General features: G+C 37.3%; 1 protein-coding gene across 4 annotated transcripts in view; it reads left to right on the forward strand.

Annotated features, from left to right (window-relative positions):
• The window catches only part of LOC120477248 (NACHT, LRR and PYD domains-containing protein 3), a 65,871-nt gene that overhangs the window by 24,002 nt on the left and 22,731 nt on the right, over window positions 1-19,138 (forward strand). For 3 of the 4 annotated variants that reach the window (XR_005622361.2, XM_039668750.2, XM_039668751.2), the window contains exons 4-9: window positions 4,059-4,168; window positions 4,549-4,653; window positions 15,201-15,302; window positions 15,478-15,562; window positions 15,759-15,891; window positions 15,980-17,876. Coding sequence is in view for 3 of the 4 variants with exons in the window: in XM_039668750.2 (XP_039524684.2) it covers window positions 4,110-4,168; window positions 4,549-4,653; window positions 15,201-15,302; window positions 15,478-15,562; window positions 15,759-15,891; window positions 15,980-17,876 (2,381 nt within the window). In the remaining variant the exon portion in view is untranslated. The remainder of the gene's footprint in view (window positions 1-4,058; window positions 4,169-4,548; window positions 4,654-15,200; window positions 15,303-15,477; window positions 15,563-15,758; window positions 15,892-15,979; window positions 17,877-19,138) is intronic. The other variant, XM_089122500.1, reaches the window with a different exon arrangement.

The following is a 19,138-nucleotide window of genomic DNA, read 5'->3' on the forward strand; positions in this document are numbered from 1 at the left end:
TACTGAACCACTCTGGTTGTGGGTTCGAGTCCCACGTGGGGCGACTTTAAAATTGTGTAATAAGTTTTCATTTCAATTCCTTCCTGCTCTGCACTGCTGTTTGTGCTTAAATGCTCACTGTGCTTCATTTACATGTGTATTCAATTTGTGCTGTTTTTGTGTCTTGCGGCTCTGCACTGCTCTTGGTGCTTAAATGCCTGCTGCACTGCTGTACTTGATGTGCTGGCTCTGTGCTTGGTCTGCTTGCTGCGCCTTGCTGGGCTTGGCCCCGTGTTGCTGCTTGCAGCTATATTAGCAATTGTTATTGTCAAAATAACAATTTGCTCATTCTTCCGCCAATGGAAGTCTATGGCAGCCCTATGAACCGTACATAGGAAAATGATGAAATTTGGCACACTTGTAGTGATGCTAATGAATAGTAATTGGACCAATTTTTGACCCTCTAGGACCAACTCTATAGCGCCACCACCAGTTCAAAAATTCAACATTGAAATGGTTATAACTTTTGAACCCTTTGCTCTAGAGACATGAAACTTAGTACACCTGATTCCTCTCATCATGCTGATCACAACCAATACGGTACATTAAGACCCCGCCCATTACAGTAGTGGCCATTTTGAAATGTACAGTATTCAGTTTTTTCGCTACTCCTCCTTCAAATTTTGTCCAATTTTGTCCAAACATACGCTCAAATGATCATCAGACTGAGCCGCACAGAAATGACTGAACAGATTTTTTTTATTTTTCATTCTTCAAAAGTTATGCTTTTGCAAACTTAACAAGGTCCACCCAAAATTGGTTAAGAGGCTGTATCTCGGCCAAAGTTTGATCAATCGAAACGAAAATTGGTATGCTTCACCGGAAGCATGTTCTGAGGTTCCATGCCAAAGTTGGGAACAGCGCCACCTATTGTTCCAGAGATATCATTGTTTTTTGAAAAAACGCTTATAACTTTTGCTAATATTGCTTGAAATTTGATTTCTATATGTCAAAATATTCCTTGGGTTATGCCGATTTCAACGATATCTCATATGTTACTTTTGAACAATGTGACTGGCCACCATATTGGAGCGAATGGGAAACAGTTTTTTCGCTACTCCTCCTTCAAATTTTGTCCAATTTTCTCCAAACATGCACACAAATGATCTTCGGACCGAGCCGCATAAAAGTACTGTTCCCGTTTTTTTTGCAATATGGGGAAAAAAAAAGTTATGATGTCGCAAAATGAACAAGGTTGACCCAGAGATGGATCAGAAGCTGTAACTTGTGAACAGTTTGTCACAAAATCATAAAATTGGTATCTATTGATTCCCTGCGTCCTGTCGAATCAGAGGATATGCATTTTGCCACGATTGGATGCACCAAGTCATAAGATACATTAGAACTGAGCTAGCTTAGCATGCTAATCTGGATAACATGTCATGGAACTTTTTTGTGAATCATTCTCACACTGAACCCTCTCTCTGCTGCTTTGAAATTCACAACCTCTGAGTGGTGCAATATGTTAAACCATGTATCTCAAATACTGAACCACTCTGGTTGTGGGTTCGAGTCCCACGTGGGGCGACTTTAAAATTGTGTAATAAGTTTTCATTTCAATTCCTTCCTGCTCTGCACTGCTGTTTGTGCTTCATTTACATGTGTATTCAATTTGTGCTGTTTTTGTTCTTGCGGCTCTGCACTGCTCTTGGTGCTTAAATGACTGCTGCACTGCTGTACTTGATGTGCTGGCTCTGTGCTTGGTCTGCTTGCTGCGCCTTGCTGGGCTTGGCCCCGTGTTGCTGCTTGCAGCTATATTTATTATTATTATTCTTCTTCCGCCAATGGAAGTCTATGGCAGCCCTATGAACCGTAAGTAGGAAAATGTTGAAATTTGGCACACTTGTAGTGATGGTAATTATTAGTAATTAGTCCAATTTTTGACCCTCTAGGACCAACTCTATAGCGCCACCACCAGTTCAAAAATTCAACATTGAAATGGTTATAACTTTTTAACCCTTTGCTCTAGAGACATGAAACTTAGTACACCTGATTCCTCTCATCATGCTGATCACAACCAATACCGTACATTAAGACCCCGCCCATTACAGTAGAGGCCATTTTGAAATGTACAGTATTCAGTTTTTTCCCTACTCCTCCTTCAAATTTTGTCCAATTCTGTCCAAAATTTGCTCAAATGATCTTCGGACTGAGCCGCACAGAAATGACTGAACAGATTTTTTTTAGTCATCTTTGTTCAAAAGTTATGGTGTCGCAAACTTAACGAGGTCCACCCAAAATTGGCTAAGAGGCTGTATCTCGGCCAAAATTGAATCAATCGAAACGAAAATTGGTACGCTTCATCGGAAGCATGTTCTGAGGTTCCATACCAAAGTTGGGAATAGCGCCACCTACGGGTCATGAGATATGCAAAATGGCTATTTTGGCCAATAACTTTTGAACAGTTTTTCAGAAAATCATAAATGTGGTATCTATGGATTCCTTGGATCATGCCGAATCCGTGGATATCGATTTTGCCATGATGGGCTATACCTCGTGTCCGCCATTTTGAATTTTGTCATAATTTGCAATATCTTTAAACCTCTTTGAAATTTCTTGACCAAATTTGGCATGGATCATCATTAGCATGCCCTGAAGGTACATGAGAAGTTTTATCACAGCGCCACCTAGTGTTCCCAAGTTATAAGGTTTTTTGTAAAGACGCTTATAACTTTTGCAAATATTGTTCAAAATGTCATTTCTTTATGTCAAAATGTTCCTTGGCTTATAACGATTCCACCGATGTCTCATTTTTCATTTTCCAACAATGTGACTGTCCGCCATATTGGAGCAAATGAAAAACCATTTTTTCGCTACTTCTCCTTCAAATCTTGCTCGAATTTGTCCAAAATTTGGTCACATAATCTTTGGACCGAGCCGCACAGAAATGACTGAACAGATTTTTGATATTCGCTATCGGTTCAGAGATATTTGTCTCCAAAGTTGACCTAGCCTGTGTTTGTTACCTTATGCTAGTTAGCTTAGCATAATAATTGTTTAGCATGCTAACCAGGTGCCATTCTTTTGAATGCGGCTCTTCAGCTATCAGGATAACCATAAGCTACATTAGCATTGAGCTAGCTTAGCATGCTAATCGCGTTAACATTATTTTGTGTGCTTATTCTTATACTGAAGGATCTCCTCTGCAGCTCAGTTATTTGCGTCTTCTGTGTGGCGCAAGCTGCTAAACCACGTGTCACGAATCCCGAACCATTGCGGTCGTGGGTTCGAATCCTGTGTGGCACATGCCCAGACCGCAAGAGGTACTGTGGCCATAAGTGGTGGAAAAGTTGTTTCAGTTCTAGACATGGTGTCTGTCTGAGAAAGGACTTCCAAAAATATAACATACAGCAAATTTATATATTAAAAAAATCTTAATTTTGAGGTTATTTTCACTTGTACTACTGACCCAACAGTTTTTTTTCCAAATGTCGGAGTTGCTGCTGCTTCCGGGCTTGGCCCCTGCATTGCTGCTTGCAGCTATATTATTTAAATTGTATTTTGCTGTAAGGTTAAGGCAGCTGATACAGTGGTCAGTTGGCATCTTTATGTGGTCCTAATGTGTATTATATTTTCTACCCTTGAATGAAAAAGCAAGCTGAATTCTTGTTCTTTTTTAAGTGAAAAAGGAGCCATTTTCTGATTTTTCTACTTTCAATATCAAATAAAAAACACTGAATGAATCATACATGTATTGAGGAGAGCATTTGAAAATTATTAAATATAATGTGAACTTGAAATAATGATCAAGTGACAAAAGAATCAACAATTAATAAAACATTAAAAATGATTGTTAAATGATACTAAACTGCAATACAGACTGTAACAAACTGGGTTCATTTTCCCCCTCAATGATTTAACACAGTGTTAATGTCTATTCACTTCTACATTTAGAGCCATGATTCACTTTATGTTATAGTGTTTGTTGTTGCTGCTAACTAAACATTCTTCATTATTTTCTTGATTCTGTTATTTTATGCCATGTTATTAATCTCAGGAACATATATTGCCATCTCCAGGTCAAACTGAAACCAGTGCTGATCTGTTTCCAATGTTAGTTTAGCTGCAGTATGTCAGAGGAGCGAGGAAATGACTCTCTCTCTAAGACGAGTCTCTCAGAGGAACAGAGGTAAGACTGCGTCTGTTTTCACAATCATTTTAAACTACTGAAGTTTTAGATTCTTCCTCTGAAGAACTAAGCATTGTTTTATATTTGCAAACGCTTTGCAGAACTTCTTATTTATAAAAAAAAGCATAAAATAAAATTATTTTGTGGCCGGTAGATAACCATCTTAAATCTAAATCAATATTTTCTATTTTCTACCTCTCCTTCAGCAGAAGTGTTACATTGCTGTAAATGCTAAATGTACATTGATTTTTAAAATTAAAATGTATGTTTACAGTAATGATTGTGCAAATGCTTTATAGAGAGTAGAGAGAGTTTGTGCCGTTATCAGACACTGATAAACTTCTGTAATTAAACTTTATCTTGTATTTATTTGTTATTAGTAAAAGATCAGGCTCACATGTGTCCAGCTCTGTGTCTGTGAAGAGTGACTGCTCAAAGGATGGTGGCCTACCGAACTTAAGTGAGAAAAAGACATCTATCAAAAGGTATTTATATGTTTTTTACATTATACAGTTATAATTTCTACACAATGTGATGAAACTTAACTAAATACAACTATAATTCACAGAAAACAATGTCCGCTAGTCTGATTTCCTTTTTACTGAACTCAGTCTGGAGCTTCTCTCCAGTAACACAATAACACAGAACGCCACTAGGGGGCATAAATTTACCAGAAAATATCATGCAACCAAACATGAATAAATCAAGGGGGTAATCCATCGACTGGAAGTTGATGCCTCACGGGAGCTGCCATCTTGTAGCAGAACTTCACTTGCATTAGCATTTCCATTGACTCCCATTCATTTTGGCGTCACTTTGACAGCGAATAACTTTACATCTGAGGCATTTGAAGACTCCATTTGTCTATTATTTATTTCTAAAGAAACACGACAATGTATAAAATGCTCCATTACCTTGTAGCTTCTGTTATGGCCCCATAGAAGCAGTTTTTTGTAAAAGTAGGCTAACGATTGCGTCATACCCACGTGACTCTCTGTCGCTAGGGCTGGGCGATATATCGAACGATATTGAATGCGCATCTAATCAGTAAAGGCGGTTCCTTGATTAGCAGTAAATCACCTTCACCTGCTTTCAGATGGAGCGGCATTCACTACAAAGAGCCGTAGATCACTGACAAGCTGAGCCAAATCGCGTTAATATCGAGGACATATGATATCGATATTTAATGCGATATGGCTCAGCTGGTCAGTGAACTACGGCTCTTCGTCACGACAAAATCTCCCGTGTTAAATTAACACACCTGGAGTGTATATGAGTCCACACTTAAGAGTGTTAAAGTTAATGAGATAATTAAGTGGTTAAATGAGTGATTGAGCATTATTGAAAACACCTAAAGCAGAATCACAAGAAAAAAATCTAAAATTTTAAGCCACCGTTATGGAGATGAGTGTTTGCTTTAGTTGGGCTCTTGACCCTTATATTATACATCTTATGTTTTAATTTGCTGTTGCATCTGAGTTATGTCTGTCAGATGAACAAAGATAAACAATTATAAAATGATGTTGGTTATATAATGACTTTCATCATTTAAAACTTATGTCTGTGATTTATTCTGTTGATTAATGTATAACTGAGATTCTGCATAAACATCCAGAACATTAAATATAATATAATGGATTTCTCAAAAGTTGTTTTAAACAAAAAAAAAATCTTTCTTTAAGGCACACACAGACCTGAAGATTCAGTCAATGCTTCTCAACAACGGTGACGAGTAGAATATTCAAGTAGGAAAAGTAAATTACATAGACAATTCAGATCATAATTTATTCATACCGCAATGCATGATGGGAGACATTAATGAGTTGTGATTGGTGGCAACATGTCACCACGGTTGAGATAGACAGGCTGATTATTGATCTCTGTGTTTCTGAATAAAGATGACAGTGATTTGATCAGATTAAATATGTTAGATTATAAGTAAAATACAGATATGCAGCTGAACCACAAAACTGTAGCTAACAAGTTAATCGAATCAACTGAATAAGTTTCATTTTCCAGATCATTGCATGATTATGTCAGAACATAACCAACACTATCAGTTCACAGTTGCCTGTGTTTATTTGACTGTTATAACTCAATATCAACTGGCAAACAAAGTTTAAAGTGAAAGTATAAGTGTCAAGAGCCCAACTAAAGCAGACACTGATCTCCATAACGGTGACTTACAATTTGTGATTTTGTCCTTCAGTGATTCTGCTTGTGATCATCAGGTGTCTTCAATAATGCTCAATCATCACTAAATTAATCACTTAATTATCTAAATAACAGTTTAATGTAACACTCATATCGTCCATCTGAAAGCAGGTGAAGGTGATTTACTGCTAATCAAGGAACCGGCTTTACTGATTAGATGCGCATAACAATATCGTGCGATATATCGCCCAGCCCTACCCGTACTACTGCGTAGGGCTGCACTCTTAAAATGGATGTGTTAAAAACAACACAACCTGTGTTATATCTTAACACACCTGTGTGTCTAGTTAAGGACAACACATTTTGTGTTACTTTTAACTCAACCAGTGTGTTATTGTTCTTAACACAGGGAGTGTGATTTCACTAAGTTTGCACTTTGAATTAGATTTAAATGTAGCAACTGACAAAATATTGCGTGTAAATAAGTTTTATTTACACTGGTGCACTCTTATAAAATGATTTTGTAAATAACACAACCTGTAAAAAGAGATGTTAAAAATGACACATGCTGTGTAGATTTTAACACATAAAGTGTGTGTGCTTAGGGACAACACATTTTGTGTAGATTTTAACACATGTAGTGTGTGTGCTCAGGGACAACACATTTTGTGTAGATTTTAACACATGTTGTGTAGATTTTAACCCGTTTTGCAGATTTTAACACATGTAGTGTGTTTGCTCAAGGACAACACATGTTGTGTCAAATTTAACACACAACCTGTGTCGTTTCTTTACACATCTCTGTGTTTATAAGGATTACACATTTTGTGTTACGTTTAACACAACTAATGTGTTAGACAGCAGTGTGTTGTTGAAACCTTTTACACATTAATGTGTTATACACTCTTAAAATGGATGTGTTAAAAACAACACAACCTGTGTTATATCTTAACACACCTGTGTGTCTAGTTAAGGACAACACATTTTGTGTTACTTTTAACTCAACCAGTGTGTTATTGTTCTTAACACAGGGAGTGTGATTTCACTAAGTTTGCACTTTGAATTAGATTTAAATGTAGCAACTGACAAAATATTGCGTGTAAATAAGTTTTATTTACACTGGTGCACTCTTATAAAATGATTTTGTAAATAACACAACCTGTAAAAAGAGATGTTAAAAATGACACATGCTGTGTAGATTTTAACACATAACACATAAAGATTACACATAAAGATTTTTAACCCGTTTTGCAGATTTTAACACATGTAGTGTGTTTGCTCAAGGACAACACATGTTGTGTCAAATTTAACACACAACCTGTGTCGTTTCTTTACACATCTCTGTGTTTATAAGGATTACACATTTTGTGTTACGTTTAACACAACTAATGTGTTAGACAGCAGTGTGTTGTTGAAACCTTTTACACATTAATGTGTTATAGTAACACAACTTGTGTCAGATAAGCGTCACATGTGACTGTAGTCGGAGAGTATTTGCCAGAGTTACTTCCCGTGTGCTTACAGAAGTGTTTGGATGAACACTGACACGTATTGGTAACTTGTATTTATGTAGTCCAGTGATGTTTAATAGAGTTTGTTTGAACATTTGGATGTTTTAAACATCATTAATCTATATAGACAAGCTCTTATTGAGAATTAACAGAGGTTTGATGTTTCATTTCAGTTTTATTTCAAGTCACCAGAATCGTGATTAATGGCTCCTTTATTTGGGCTCTTGACCCTTTACTCTTGTTTTAGTGTTTCTCTGCCAGCTGTAACTGTATTTTAATAAAATACATCTGTTATGGTGACAGAAAATATGATCAGAAGGTTCTTGATGATGTCATAATTAACAAGTTATGATCAAGTTTTTGAGTATATGGATGGTGTGCTTTATTTTAATGATGTATTGTTAGTTCTGAAAGTTTTGTGAAATTACATCCAGCTATCCAAAAGTGCAGAATGACAAAAAAAGTTCAAAGCTACAGCAGAAACCAGTCAAACACAGATATCAAGAATCAGCATATGGATCTCAATAATGGTGACAAACGAAAAGTTTCATGCCGCAATGCATGCTGGGACTTATGGATGAGCTTTGTACTAGAGACATGAAGCTTTGCCACCATTGTTGAGAGTCATATGCTGATTCTTGATGTCTGTATTTGACTAGTTTCTGCTGCAGCTTTAAACTGTCTCTAAACATATTTTTTAAAGAATTATAGCATAAGGTAACATACACCATAATATCATGTAATCACTGAGTATCTGTAATCAAATATAAGTGATCAAATATACGTTATCTCTTAAACATTAAACTTCTCTTGCTATGTTAAAAAACATCATGTTGAAAAATGATAATTTAATGATCTTTTTCTTCAAGATAATTTCAACTGTTTCAGATGTGCAATATAAATACACAGAAACAGCAAACAGAGAAACGAATGGTAAAGAGTGAAGGGTCAAGAGCCTAAATAAAGCTGCCACTAATCACGATTCTGGTGACATCAAAACAAACATTCAATGAATCGTCAACACAAAACCTGGTAATTCTCAATAAGTGTTTCTGTAGACGTCTGACAGAAATAAATTGTTTGTTATAATAAATTAGTTATCAATAACAAGTGAAATCAGCATTTGAAAAAAAACATTGAAACCGAGGCATGATGTGATTGGCTGCCAAAAACACTCATTAATCTGAAGTTTTTTATGAATTAAGATTTTATTTATTTATTGTAATGTATTGTTTCATTTATTTTAGAGCTTGTTATGGGATACCATAGAAAATTTACTACCTCTAATTAGGTTCATAAACACAAACTTCCCTCCACCCATTAAAATTCTATCCAGTTACATTTTAACACACATTGTGTGTTAAAACTACACAACTTGTGTCAAAATACCATCAACACATGATGTGTGTTGTTTTTTAACACATCTCTTTTTAGAGTGTGGGCGATATATCGAACGATATTGAATGCGCATCTAATCAGTAAAGCCGGTTCCTTGATTAGCAGTAAATCTCCTTCACCTGCTTTCAGATGGAGCGGCATTCACTACAAAGAGCCGTAGATCACTGACAAGCTGAGCCAAATCGCGTTAATATCGAGGACATATCGATATCGATATTTAATGCGATATGGCTCAGCTGGTCAGTGAACTACGACTCTTCGTCACGACGAAATCTCCCGTGTTAAACTAACACACCTGGGAGTGTATATGAGTCCACACTCAAGAGTGTTAAAGTTAATGAGATAATTAAGTGATTAAATGAGTGATGATTGAGCATTATTGAAGACACCTAAAGCAGAATCACAAGGAAAAAATCTAAAATTTTAAGCCACCGTTATGGAGATGAGTGTTTGCTTTAGTTGGGCTCTTCACCCTTATATTATTAACTTTATAAATCAATTTGCTGTTGCATCTGAGTTATTTCTATCTATCAAATGAACAAAAATAAACAATAATAAAATGATTTTGGTCATATAATGACATTTATCATTTTAAATTTATGTAATTATATATATATAAAATTTATAATAAAGTTTATTTATAAAATTTATAACATATAATTTATTATATGTATAATTTATATTATTAGATTCTGAATAAATGTCCAGAATGTTAAATATAATAGACAGTTTTCTCAAAAGATGCTTAAAAGAAAAAAACCCTTCCTTTAGGCACACACAGACCTCAAGATTCAGTCAATGCTTCTCAACAATGGTGACAAGTAGAATATTCAAGTAGGAAAAGTAAATTACATAGACAATTCAGATCATAATTTATTCAAACCGCAATGCATGATGGGAGCCATTAATGAGTTGTGATTGGTGGCAAAGAGGATTAATTTCGCCACCACAGTTGAGATAGACAGGCTGATTATTGATATCTGTGTTTCTAAATAAGCATGAAAGTGATTGGATCAGAATAATATTTATTAATTAATTTATGTTAAAAGAAAAATACAGATATGCTGTACAATGACTAAAATCTTGCTAACAAGTTAAGCCAAATCATCTGAAAAGTTTCATTTTATAGATCACAGCATGATTATGTCAAAACATAACCAACACTATAAGATCAAATATGTCTTATTTGACTGCTATTAATCAATAATAAAGCAGACACACAAAATTTAAAGTGTAAGTATAAGTGTCAAGAGCCCAACTAAAGCAGACACTGATCTCCATAACGGTGGCTTACAATTTGTGATTTTGTCCTTCAGCGATTCTGCTTGTGATCATCAGGTGTCTTCAATAATGCTCAATCATCACTAAATTAATCACTTAATTATCTCATTAACTTTAACACTTATATTGTCCATTTGAAAGCATGTGAAGGTGATTTACTGCTAATCAAGGAACCGGCTTTACTGATTAGATGCGCATAACAATATCGTGCGATATTTCGCCCAGCCCTACTACTGCGTGCTCATGTATCATCACAGGATCAGCCGGCCGAAAGAAAGTTCTGTTCAGAGACGGTGCTATCACGCATGCGCAGTATCTCCAGCTCGTCGGTTCTCCGTATCGAACGTGTCCGAAAGAAACAGTTCTCGGTTCTGTACTAGTGATTCAAGAACTGCAACAACCAGTTCTCGACTCTAGAACCATAGCATAGCTGTGTGCTGAGCTGAAACCTGAATATACAGTCGACAAAACTAAAAAAATCGATGCATGTCTGTCTCCAATATAGCCTTCTGTAGCCTATACAGTATATATATACATCATGTTTATAATGTGTTAACATAACGAATTAAAAATATATGTTTAATTCGTCATGTTAACACATTATAAACATTTACTAAGCAGTGCACCAAACCTTGGCAAGAGTTTACATAAATGATTTATATTGTTACTTAGAAATTAAATGAGCTAGCTGTACCTGAAAATATTTTTTTAGTATAATAATAAATGTTTAGTAGTTTGACAGTTTTAGAATCCAATCATTATTTCCAATCGTTAAAATAATACAGTGATACAGTAATGGGATAAACATGTTTCCAAAATGTTTTATTTTGTTACACTTACATGATGTTCAACTAAAGACATGGAAACGTACATTTCGTCCCTCAGAAAAAAATGCACGCATGCTCAGCTCATCAACTCATCAATTCTCAGTATGTCGAACGTGTCCGAAAGAAACAGTTCTCGGTTCTGTACTGGTTATCCGACCGCTGTAACTGTATGTTCGGTAGTACACGCATGCGCAGTATCAGCTGCTCGTGCTCATCACTTCTCTCAGCACCAATATATGTCTCCGTTCAGTGAACTTTTTGAGTTACTGAATAAAATGTACTAATGGATATTGGTTTATTTCGATTCGGAGGGACTGTCAGGCATGTCTGAAAGTGAGTAACTTTAGTAACTTGTGGTTTAGCGCTGACGCAGGACGCGAACTGTTTCGAACGATTCAGTCCGATTTAGTGTACTGGTTCGACCGGTTCACTAAAAAGAACCGGTTCAAAAGAACGATTCGTTCACGAACCGGCCATCACTACTTCAAATTTTGTTTGCTTGTTGATATTGATTTATAACAGTCAAATAAACACAGGCAACTGTGAACTGATAGTGTTGGTTATGTTTTGACATAATGATGCAATGATCTGAAAAATGAAACTTATTCAGTTGATTTGGCTTAACTTGTTAGCTACAGTTTTGTGGTTCTGCTGCATATCTGTATTTTACTTATAACCTAAAATATTTAATCTGATCAAATCACTGGCATCATTATTCAGAAACACAGAGATCAATAATCAGCCTGTCTATCTCAACCGTGGTGACATTTTGCCACCAATCACAACTCATTAATGTCTCCCATCATGCATTGCGGTTTGAATAAATTATGATCTGAATTGTCTATGTAATTAACTTTTCCTACTTGAATATTCTACTCGTCACCGTTGTTGAGAAGCATTGACTGAATCTTGAGGTCTGTGTGTGCCTTAAAGAAAGATTTTTTTTTTGTTTAAAACAACTTTTGAGAAATCCATTATATTATATTTAATGTTCTGGATGTTTATGCAGAATCTCAGTTATACATTAATCAACAGAATAAATCACAGACATAAGTTTTAAATGATGAAAGTCATTATATAACCAACATCATTTTATAATTGTTTATCTTTGTTCATCTGACAGACATAACTCAGATGCAACAGCAAATTAAAATATAAGATGTATAACATAAGGGTCAAGAGCCCAACTAAAGCAAACACTCATCTCCATAACGGTGGCTTAAAATTTTAGATTTTTTTCCTTGTGATTCTGCTTTAGGTGTTTTCAATAATGCTCAATCATCACTCAATCACTAAATTATCTCATTAACTTTAACACTCTTGAGTGTGGACTCGTATACACTCCCAGGTGTGTTAATTTAACACGGGAGATTTTGTCGTGACGAAGAGCCGTAGTTCACTGACCAGCTGAGCCATATCGCATTAAATATCGATATCATATGTCCTCGATATTAACGCGATATGGCTCAGCTTGTCAGTGATCTACGGCTCTTTGTAGTGAATGCCGCTCCATCTGAAAGCAGGTGAAGGTGATTTACTGCTAATCAAGGAACCGGCTTTACTGATTAGATGCGCATTCAATATCGTTCAATATATCGCCCAGCCCTAAGTGACACTATTATATGATTAGGGTATGAATATGTTTTTATCTTGATGCGGTGCGGACGCGCTTGGAAAAAAAACGAGCGCGTTCACCGCGTTGAACTTGCACCCTGCACGCGGCGCGCCTAGTAGCCTAAATTTGAAATAACCATGGAAATAACGAACTTGAGCGTGCAAAAGGGTACGATAGGCTGTGAGTTCATTGTGCAAAAACAATTTGTGCTATTACTTTCCCCGTATTCTATCCTATAGTAATGCAATACTGTATATTATATAGGCTACTGTTGAATACATTTGGTTCAGCTAATAAATTGCATTTAAAATATATTGATTCCTGTAATAATAATTATTTATTCATGTAATATTTATAAATCTGGGTGCGTTTTTGGTTGGAAATCAATGAAACATGGTACTGCATTACCTGGTCTCCCCTGTTTATTGTTTATAAACACCCGTGATAAACTATGCTTTTCTATCTAATGTTAGTAATTGCTGACTCTTTATTCCAACGCTGAGCGAAGCGAACTCTCTGCTCCTCGTCAGGGTGCGTGTCAGGTGATTGTTATCACTCTGCCCAAGTAGCAGTGCTTCGCCTTCAGAAAATATAGTATTTATACGGTTAAAAGATGTCTATGTCTCATATGGCCTTGATATTTGTACATTATGTGACTACACACCACAACATGTAAATAGGAAAACGTTTGCGTTATTTTGTCACTCATTTGGATTAGTATGAAAGCTGCAACCATTCACATCCAGTCTTTGTGCTAAGCTAGGCTAGCGGTGGGTGCGTCAAACAGACTTATAGCTAGGGCTGGGCGATATATCGAACGATATTGAATGCGCATCTAATCAGTAAAGCCGGTTCCTTGATTAGCAGTAAATCACCTTCACATGCTTTCAAATGGATGATATGAGTGTTAAAGTTAATGAGATAATTAAGTGATTAATTTAGTGATGATTGAGCATTATTGAAGACACCTGATGATCACAAGCAGAATCGCTGAAGGACAAAATCACAAATTGTAAGTCAACGTTATGGAGATCAGTGTCTGCTTTAGTTGGGCTCTTGACACTTATACTTTCACTTTAAATTTTGTGTCTGCTGTTATTGATTAAAGGAACACTCCGACTTTTTGGGACTTTAGCCTATTCACCTTACCCCCCAGAGTTAGATAAGTCCATACATACCTTTTTCATCTCCGTGCGTGCTATCGCACAGTAGAGAGATTACCGTATGGACATGAGAAGAAGCTCAAGCAAACTTTTACTGTCTATGAGGCAATCTGGGGACATGGAGGCATAAAGTCAAGGCAGAAGCCCAAAGATAGAGAGTTCATAAAAGCAACGAGATGAAATATATATATACCGTATGGACATGAGGAGAAGCTTGCGGTCAATCGGGGAAACGTGGAGGCAAAATGACAAAATAATAAATCAGAATACCTATCAAAAGTGTCTCCTGCTCCTAGCTCATGGACAGCTCCTATTCACAGTCTCCGCCTCTGCATGTTTTGGAAGGGAATGATTCAGATTTCTCATGCAGCCGCACTAGAAGACAGACGGGTCGCTCACGTCACATCTACTTCGTCAAGCTCTGTTTGAGACGATTTGAGTCTGCGCGTCAGGAACGGAAGTGCTAAAAAATCGCCAAAAACGGCTTCACTTGTTTCAATGGAGTTCCAATGAGATGGCTCTGTCCACTTCTTATACTGTCTATGGAATAAATCCATCTGTAGGAGCCATTTGTTGGATTGTTAAGTTTTTCGTCTACTGGATTGTGCTGTGTATAATTAGAGCACATGAGCAACAAGTGTGTGTGTTGGTATTTGGGAAGCACACTGTTTTTTGACCGCACAGCAGAGTGTCTCGCAAAGTGAATATCTTAGGTATGGCTTTGTGTGTACGTGTGAACGAGAAAAGGCCACAAGAAGTTTTAAGACAAGTTTTGAGATCATGTTTAATAGAGCACAAGGAATAAAGAAAGACATTTGTTTGCATCTACATCAGACATTTGTACAGCTTACATCTACATGCATGGACTCTGTTAGTACGCGTTCTAAACTTGCTTACTCCTCTTATCAACGGCAATGGCATTGGAAAGTCAATACACCATCTATCCAGTCATGAGAGGGACAAATACACAACTATACAGTATTTAATTACCATTTCTAACATTAACATCCTCTTATAATGAGACAGAAGTATCTTCTGTATTGAAGTGTTTTTTCTCTCTGTTCTTTGTTTCATCTGTGATAGATCAAGTTCACATGTGTCCAGCTCTGTGTCTGTGAAGAGTGACTGCTCAAAAGATGCTGACCAACCAAACTTCAGTGAGGAAACACCATCACCAACCAAAGGGTATTTCATGTGTTTCTTATTTTTTCGGTCACAGAAAGTGTATCAATGAATAATTAGCATAAAGCTGTATAGTTAAAATATTTACTGGAGTATATTTTGCTAAAATCATTTTCTAGAGATTTTGATAATATATTTCCTGGAAATGCAGTATTTATTTATTTATTTTTGCTAACAGGCTTAAATATGAAGCATTAGATTCGGATTTCCAGACTTACAGGAAACACAAGAATTTCTCAAAGAATCTCCTGTGGATCTTCCAGGTAAAAAAAAAATGCTTACATGGTTAGAAATATTTAATAATTATAATAAAAAAAGATTATTTATCATGTTTTCCTGAAAACATACTCAATAGAAATGTCATTTCTAATTATTTTTGACCATTTACTTTTCATTTTAAGAACCCATAAAACAAGAATGAAATGTGAAAGGTTTATTTTTATTTATTAATAATTACAGCAAAAAGAGAACACACAATCCTTAGTGGAGGACTTTAATGAGAACAGATGCTGTATTAAAGAAGCAGCTCTTGATCTCACACTACATTACCTGAGAGAGATGAAGCAAGATGAAGCTGCTGATGCTCTAGAAGGTAAGAGACTCATGACCATCTGTTAGATTAACACCTATACATGTATGGGAGAAAATTAAAACTGTCTGTTTGTTTTTCCTGTGTTTAGATGAGCTGAACTTTAATCATCAGCTAAAATGTAGGTTAAAGGAGAAGTATCAATGTGTGTTTGAAGGAATTGCAAAGCAAGGTGACTTCACACTCCTGAATAACATCTACACAGATCTCTACATCACTCAGGGTGGCAGTGAACAGGTCAATACTGAACATGAGGTGAGACAGATTGAAGTTGCTTCCAGACGTCATGAAGCACAAGAGATACAGGTTGAATGCACACATTTGTTTGAAGCGCCTGAACAACACGAGGAGATCCGAACTGTACTGACAAAAGGAGTCGCTGGCATCGGGAAATCAGTCTCTGTGCAAAAGTTTGTTCTGGACTGGGCTGAAGGAAAAGAAAATCAAGATATCAGCTTCATATTTCCTCTTCCATTCAGAGAGATGAACTTAAAGGAGAAAGAAAAACTAAGTTTGATGGACCTTATAACTCAGTTTTTCCCAGAGACAAAAGGACTGAACCTTACAAGAAGGAATCAGTTCAAAGTGCTGTTCATCCTTGATGGACTGGACGAATGTCGCCTTCCTCTGAAGTTTGATTGTAATGAGACGTGGTGTGATGTATCGTCACCAGCCTCTCTGGATGTTCTCCTAACGAACCTCATGAAGGGAAATCTGCTTCCTTCTGCTCTCGTCTGGATCACCAGCAGACCAGCAGCTGCCAGTAAGATTCCTCCTGACTGTATCGACCGGCTGACAGAGATACGAGGATTCAGGGACGCACAAAAGCAAGAGTACTTCAGAAAAAGATTCAAGGATGATATTCAAGCCAACACAATCATAGATCATGTTAAACAATCAAAGAGTCTCTTCATCATGTGCCACATCCCAGTCTTCTGCTGGATTTCAGCCACTGTTCTCCAGAACATTCTGGAGGAGAAGAGAAAAAATTATGTGAGAAACACTCAGGCTGATGAGATCTCTAAAACACTGCAGGAATCAAACACTGAAGACACTCCCAAGACTCTGACACAAATGTACACACACTTTCTCCGCTTTCAGATCCAGCAGAGCCGCCGGAAATATGATGGAGAATACACACCAGATGTTTCCTGGGATAAAGACGCCATCCTTTCACTGGGGAAACTGGCATTTCATCAGCTGGAAAGAAATAACCTGATCTTCTATGACACAGACCTGGAAGCCTGTGGTCTTGACGTCTATAAGGCATCAGTGTACTCAGGCATGTGTACCCAGATCTTTAAGGAGGAAACAGGGATCGTTCTTGGTACCATGTACTGCTTTGTTCACTTGAGCATTCAAGAGTTTATTGCAGCCCTTTATGCACATCTGTTTCTAGACATCAACAAGACAAGTATGTTTGATCATGAGTCTACAGAACAGGAAAACAGAAATGAAACCATGATTGATTTTCTCAAGACTGCAGTGGACAAGGCGCTGGAGAGTGACAATGGACACCTGGACCTTTTCCTTCGCTTCCTCCTCGGTCTGTCACTCCAGTCCAATCGACGACTCTTACGAGGTCTGTTGACACAGCGAGACGGCACTGACCAGAGCAACAAGGGGACAGTTCGACGACTCTTACGAGGTCTGTTGACACAGCGAGACGACACTGACCAGAGCAACAAGAAGATAGTTCAGTACATCAAGCAGAAATTAGCAGATAATCTTCCTGCAGAGAGATCCATTAATCTGTTCTACTGTCTGAATGAACTGAACGACCAAACTCTGGTGAACGAGATTCAGACCCACCTTAGCAAAGGAAGTCTCTCATCTGGTGACCTTTCACCTGCCCAGTGGTCTGCTTTGGCCTTTGTGTTGTTGACATCAGAGGAGGAGCTGGAGGAGTTTGAGCTTCAGAAATTCAAGAAATCAGACCAGTGTCTCAATAGATTATCGGCAGTCATCAAAACATCCAGAAGAGCTCTGTAAGTCTTTTAATATATTTTGTCATGTTTAGCTCTCATCTGAAAAATGCATTTATCCCTATAAACATGAAGCTATAGCTTTATAGCTGTTTGTGTGTGTGTGTGTGTGTGTGTGTGTGTGTGTGTGTGTGTCAAGTCAAGTCACATTTATTTATATAGCGCTTTTCACAAAACAGATTGTCTCGAAGCAGCTACAGTGATAACATGAAAGTAGTACAACACAGATCAATAATATTGTTAAATATTAAATATTAAAGGTGCATTGCGCAACATTTCATGTTAAAAATAGCCGTTTTCTAACCCATACATGCTTAAACACTTGCCTGATGAGCTGAATGAGCCCTTCTCTGATCACTGAGATCGCCTCTATAATCCTGTACAGTGAAATATATAAGAGGGATTCGGGCTCGAATCTGAGACTGGGCGTGACGTCATGCGCATTCACGCTCGCCTGGCTATGTCTGGCAGGTTCGTGTAGCTATTCGCCGCCGTTCTCCGTATCAGAGAAGACAACTCGAGCGACACAACTCTAGTCAGCTTTCCACAAAAGTAGACGATGGGTTCAAAGGGGCTGTTTACACCTGGTCACTTCATGTGTTTTCTGTGATCGGATAGCTATTCGATCGTGAAAAGACCAGGGTGTAAATGCCCTCTGAACCCACATAGCAAACAGATCCGGAACGGATCTGCCGCGGAGGTAAGAACCAGGTCCGGAACGGAGTCCACTTGCACAGCGCAACGGTTCCGGAACAGATCCGGATTGCGGATCCAGACTAGATCCGCGGCAGACCCTATCCGGATCCGATCTGGACCCGTTCATTTTGGAATGAAAACCTATCAGATCACTCATTCAAAACTAGTAATCTGGCCAAAACTACAAAAATATTTCAAATCTATTGGTGGGCCAACATTAGATAGACTGCCCACTAAACAACATGATGTCCAAAAGATGTCTTTTCAACGTCTTTGTCACAAAAGTCGGATGCTGAAAAGACGTCCACTGAGGAGCCAGAATTAAAGTTTTTATGACGTGTTTTTTTGACGTGTTCTGCACGTCCGATATAGACGTTCATCGAACCTTCGTACAAGTTTAAAAACTAGTTCAAATGTGGCCATCGTGTTTAAAACTCATGTTTATATCAATGTCATTTCCTTACATTGTTTAGATGAGGTTTAGATGTTGATATGTTTCATTTTAAGAAACCATTGTGGTGATGAGTGTTTGCTTTAGTTGGGCTCTTGGTCCCAATTCATCTTACTTT

Source organism: Pimephales promelas, chromosome 2, assembly GCF_988280905.1.
Source record: "Pimephales promelas chromosome 2, fPimPro1.hap1.1, whole genome shotgun sequence".
NCBI lineage: Eukaryota > Metazoa > Chordata > Actinopteri > Cypriniformes > Leuciscidae > Pimephales > Pimephales promelas.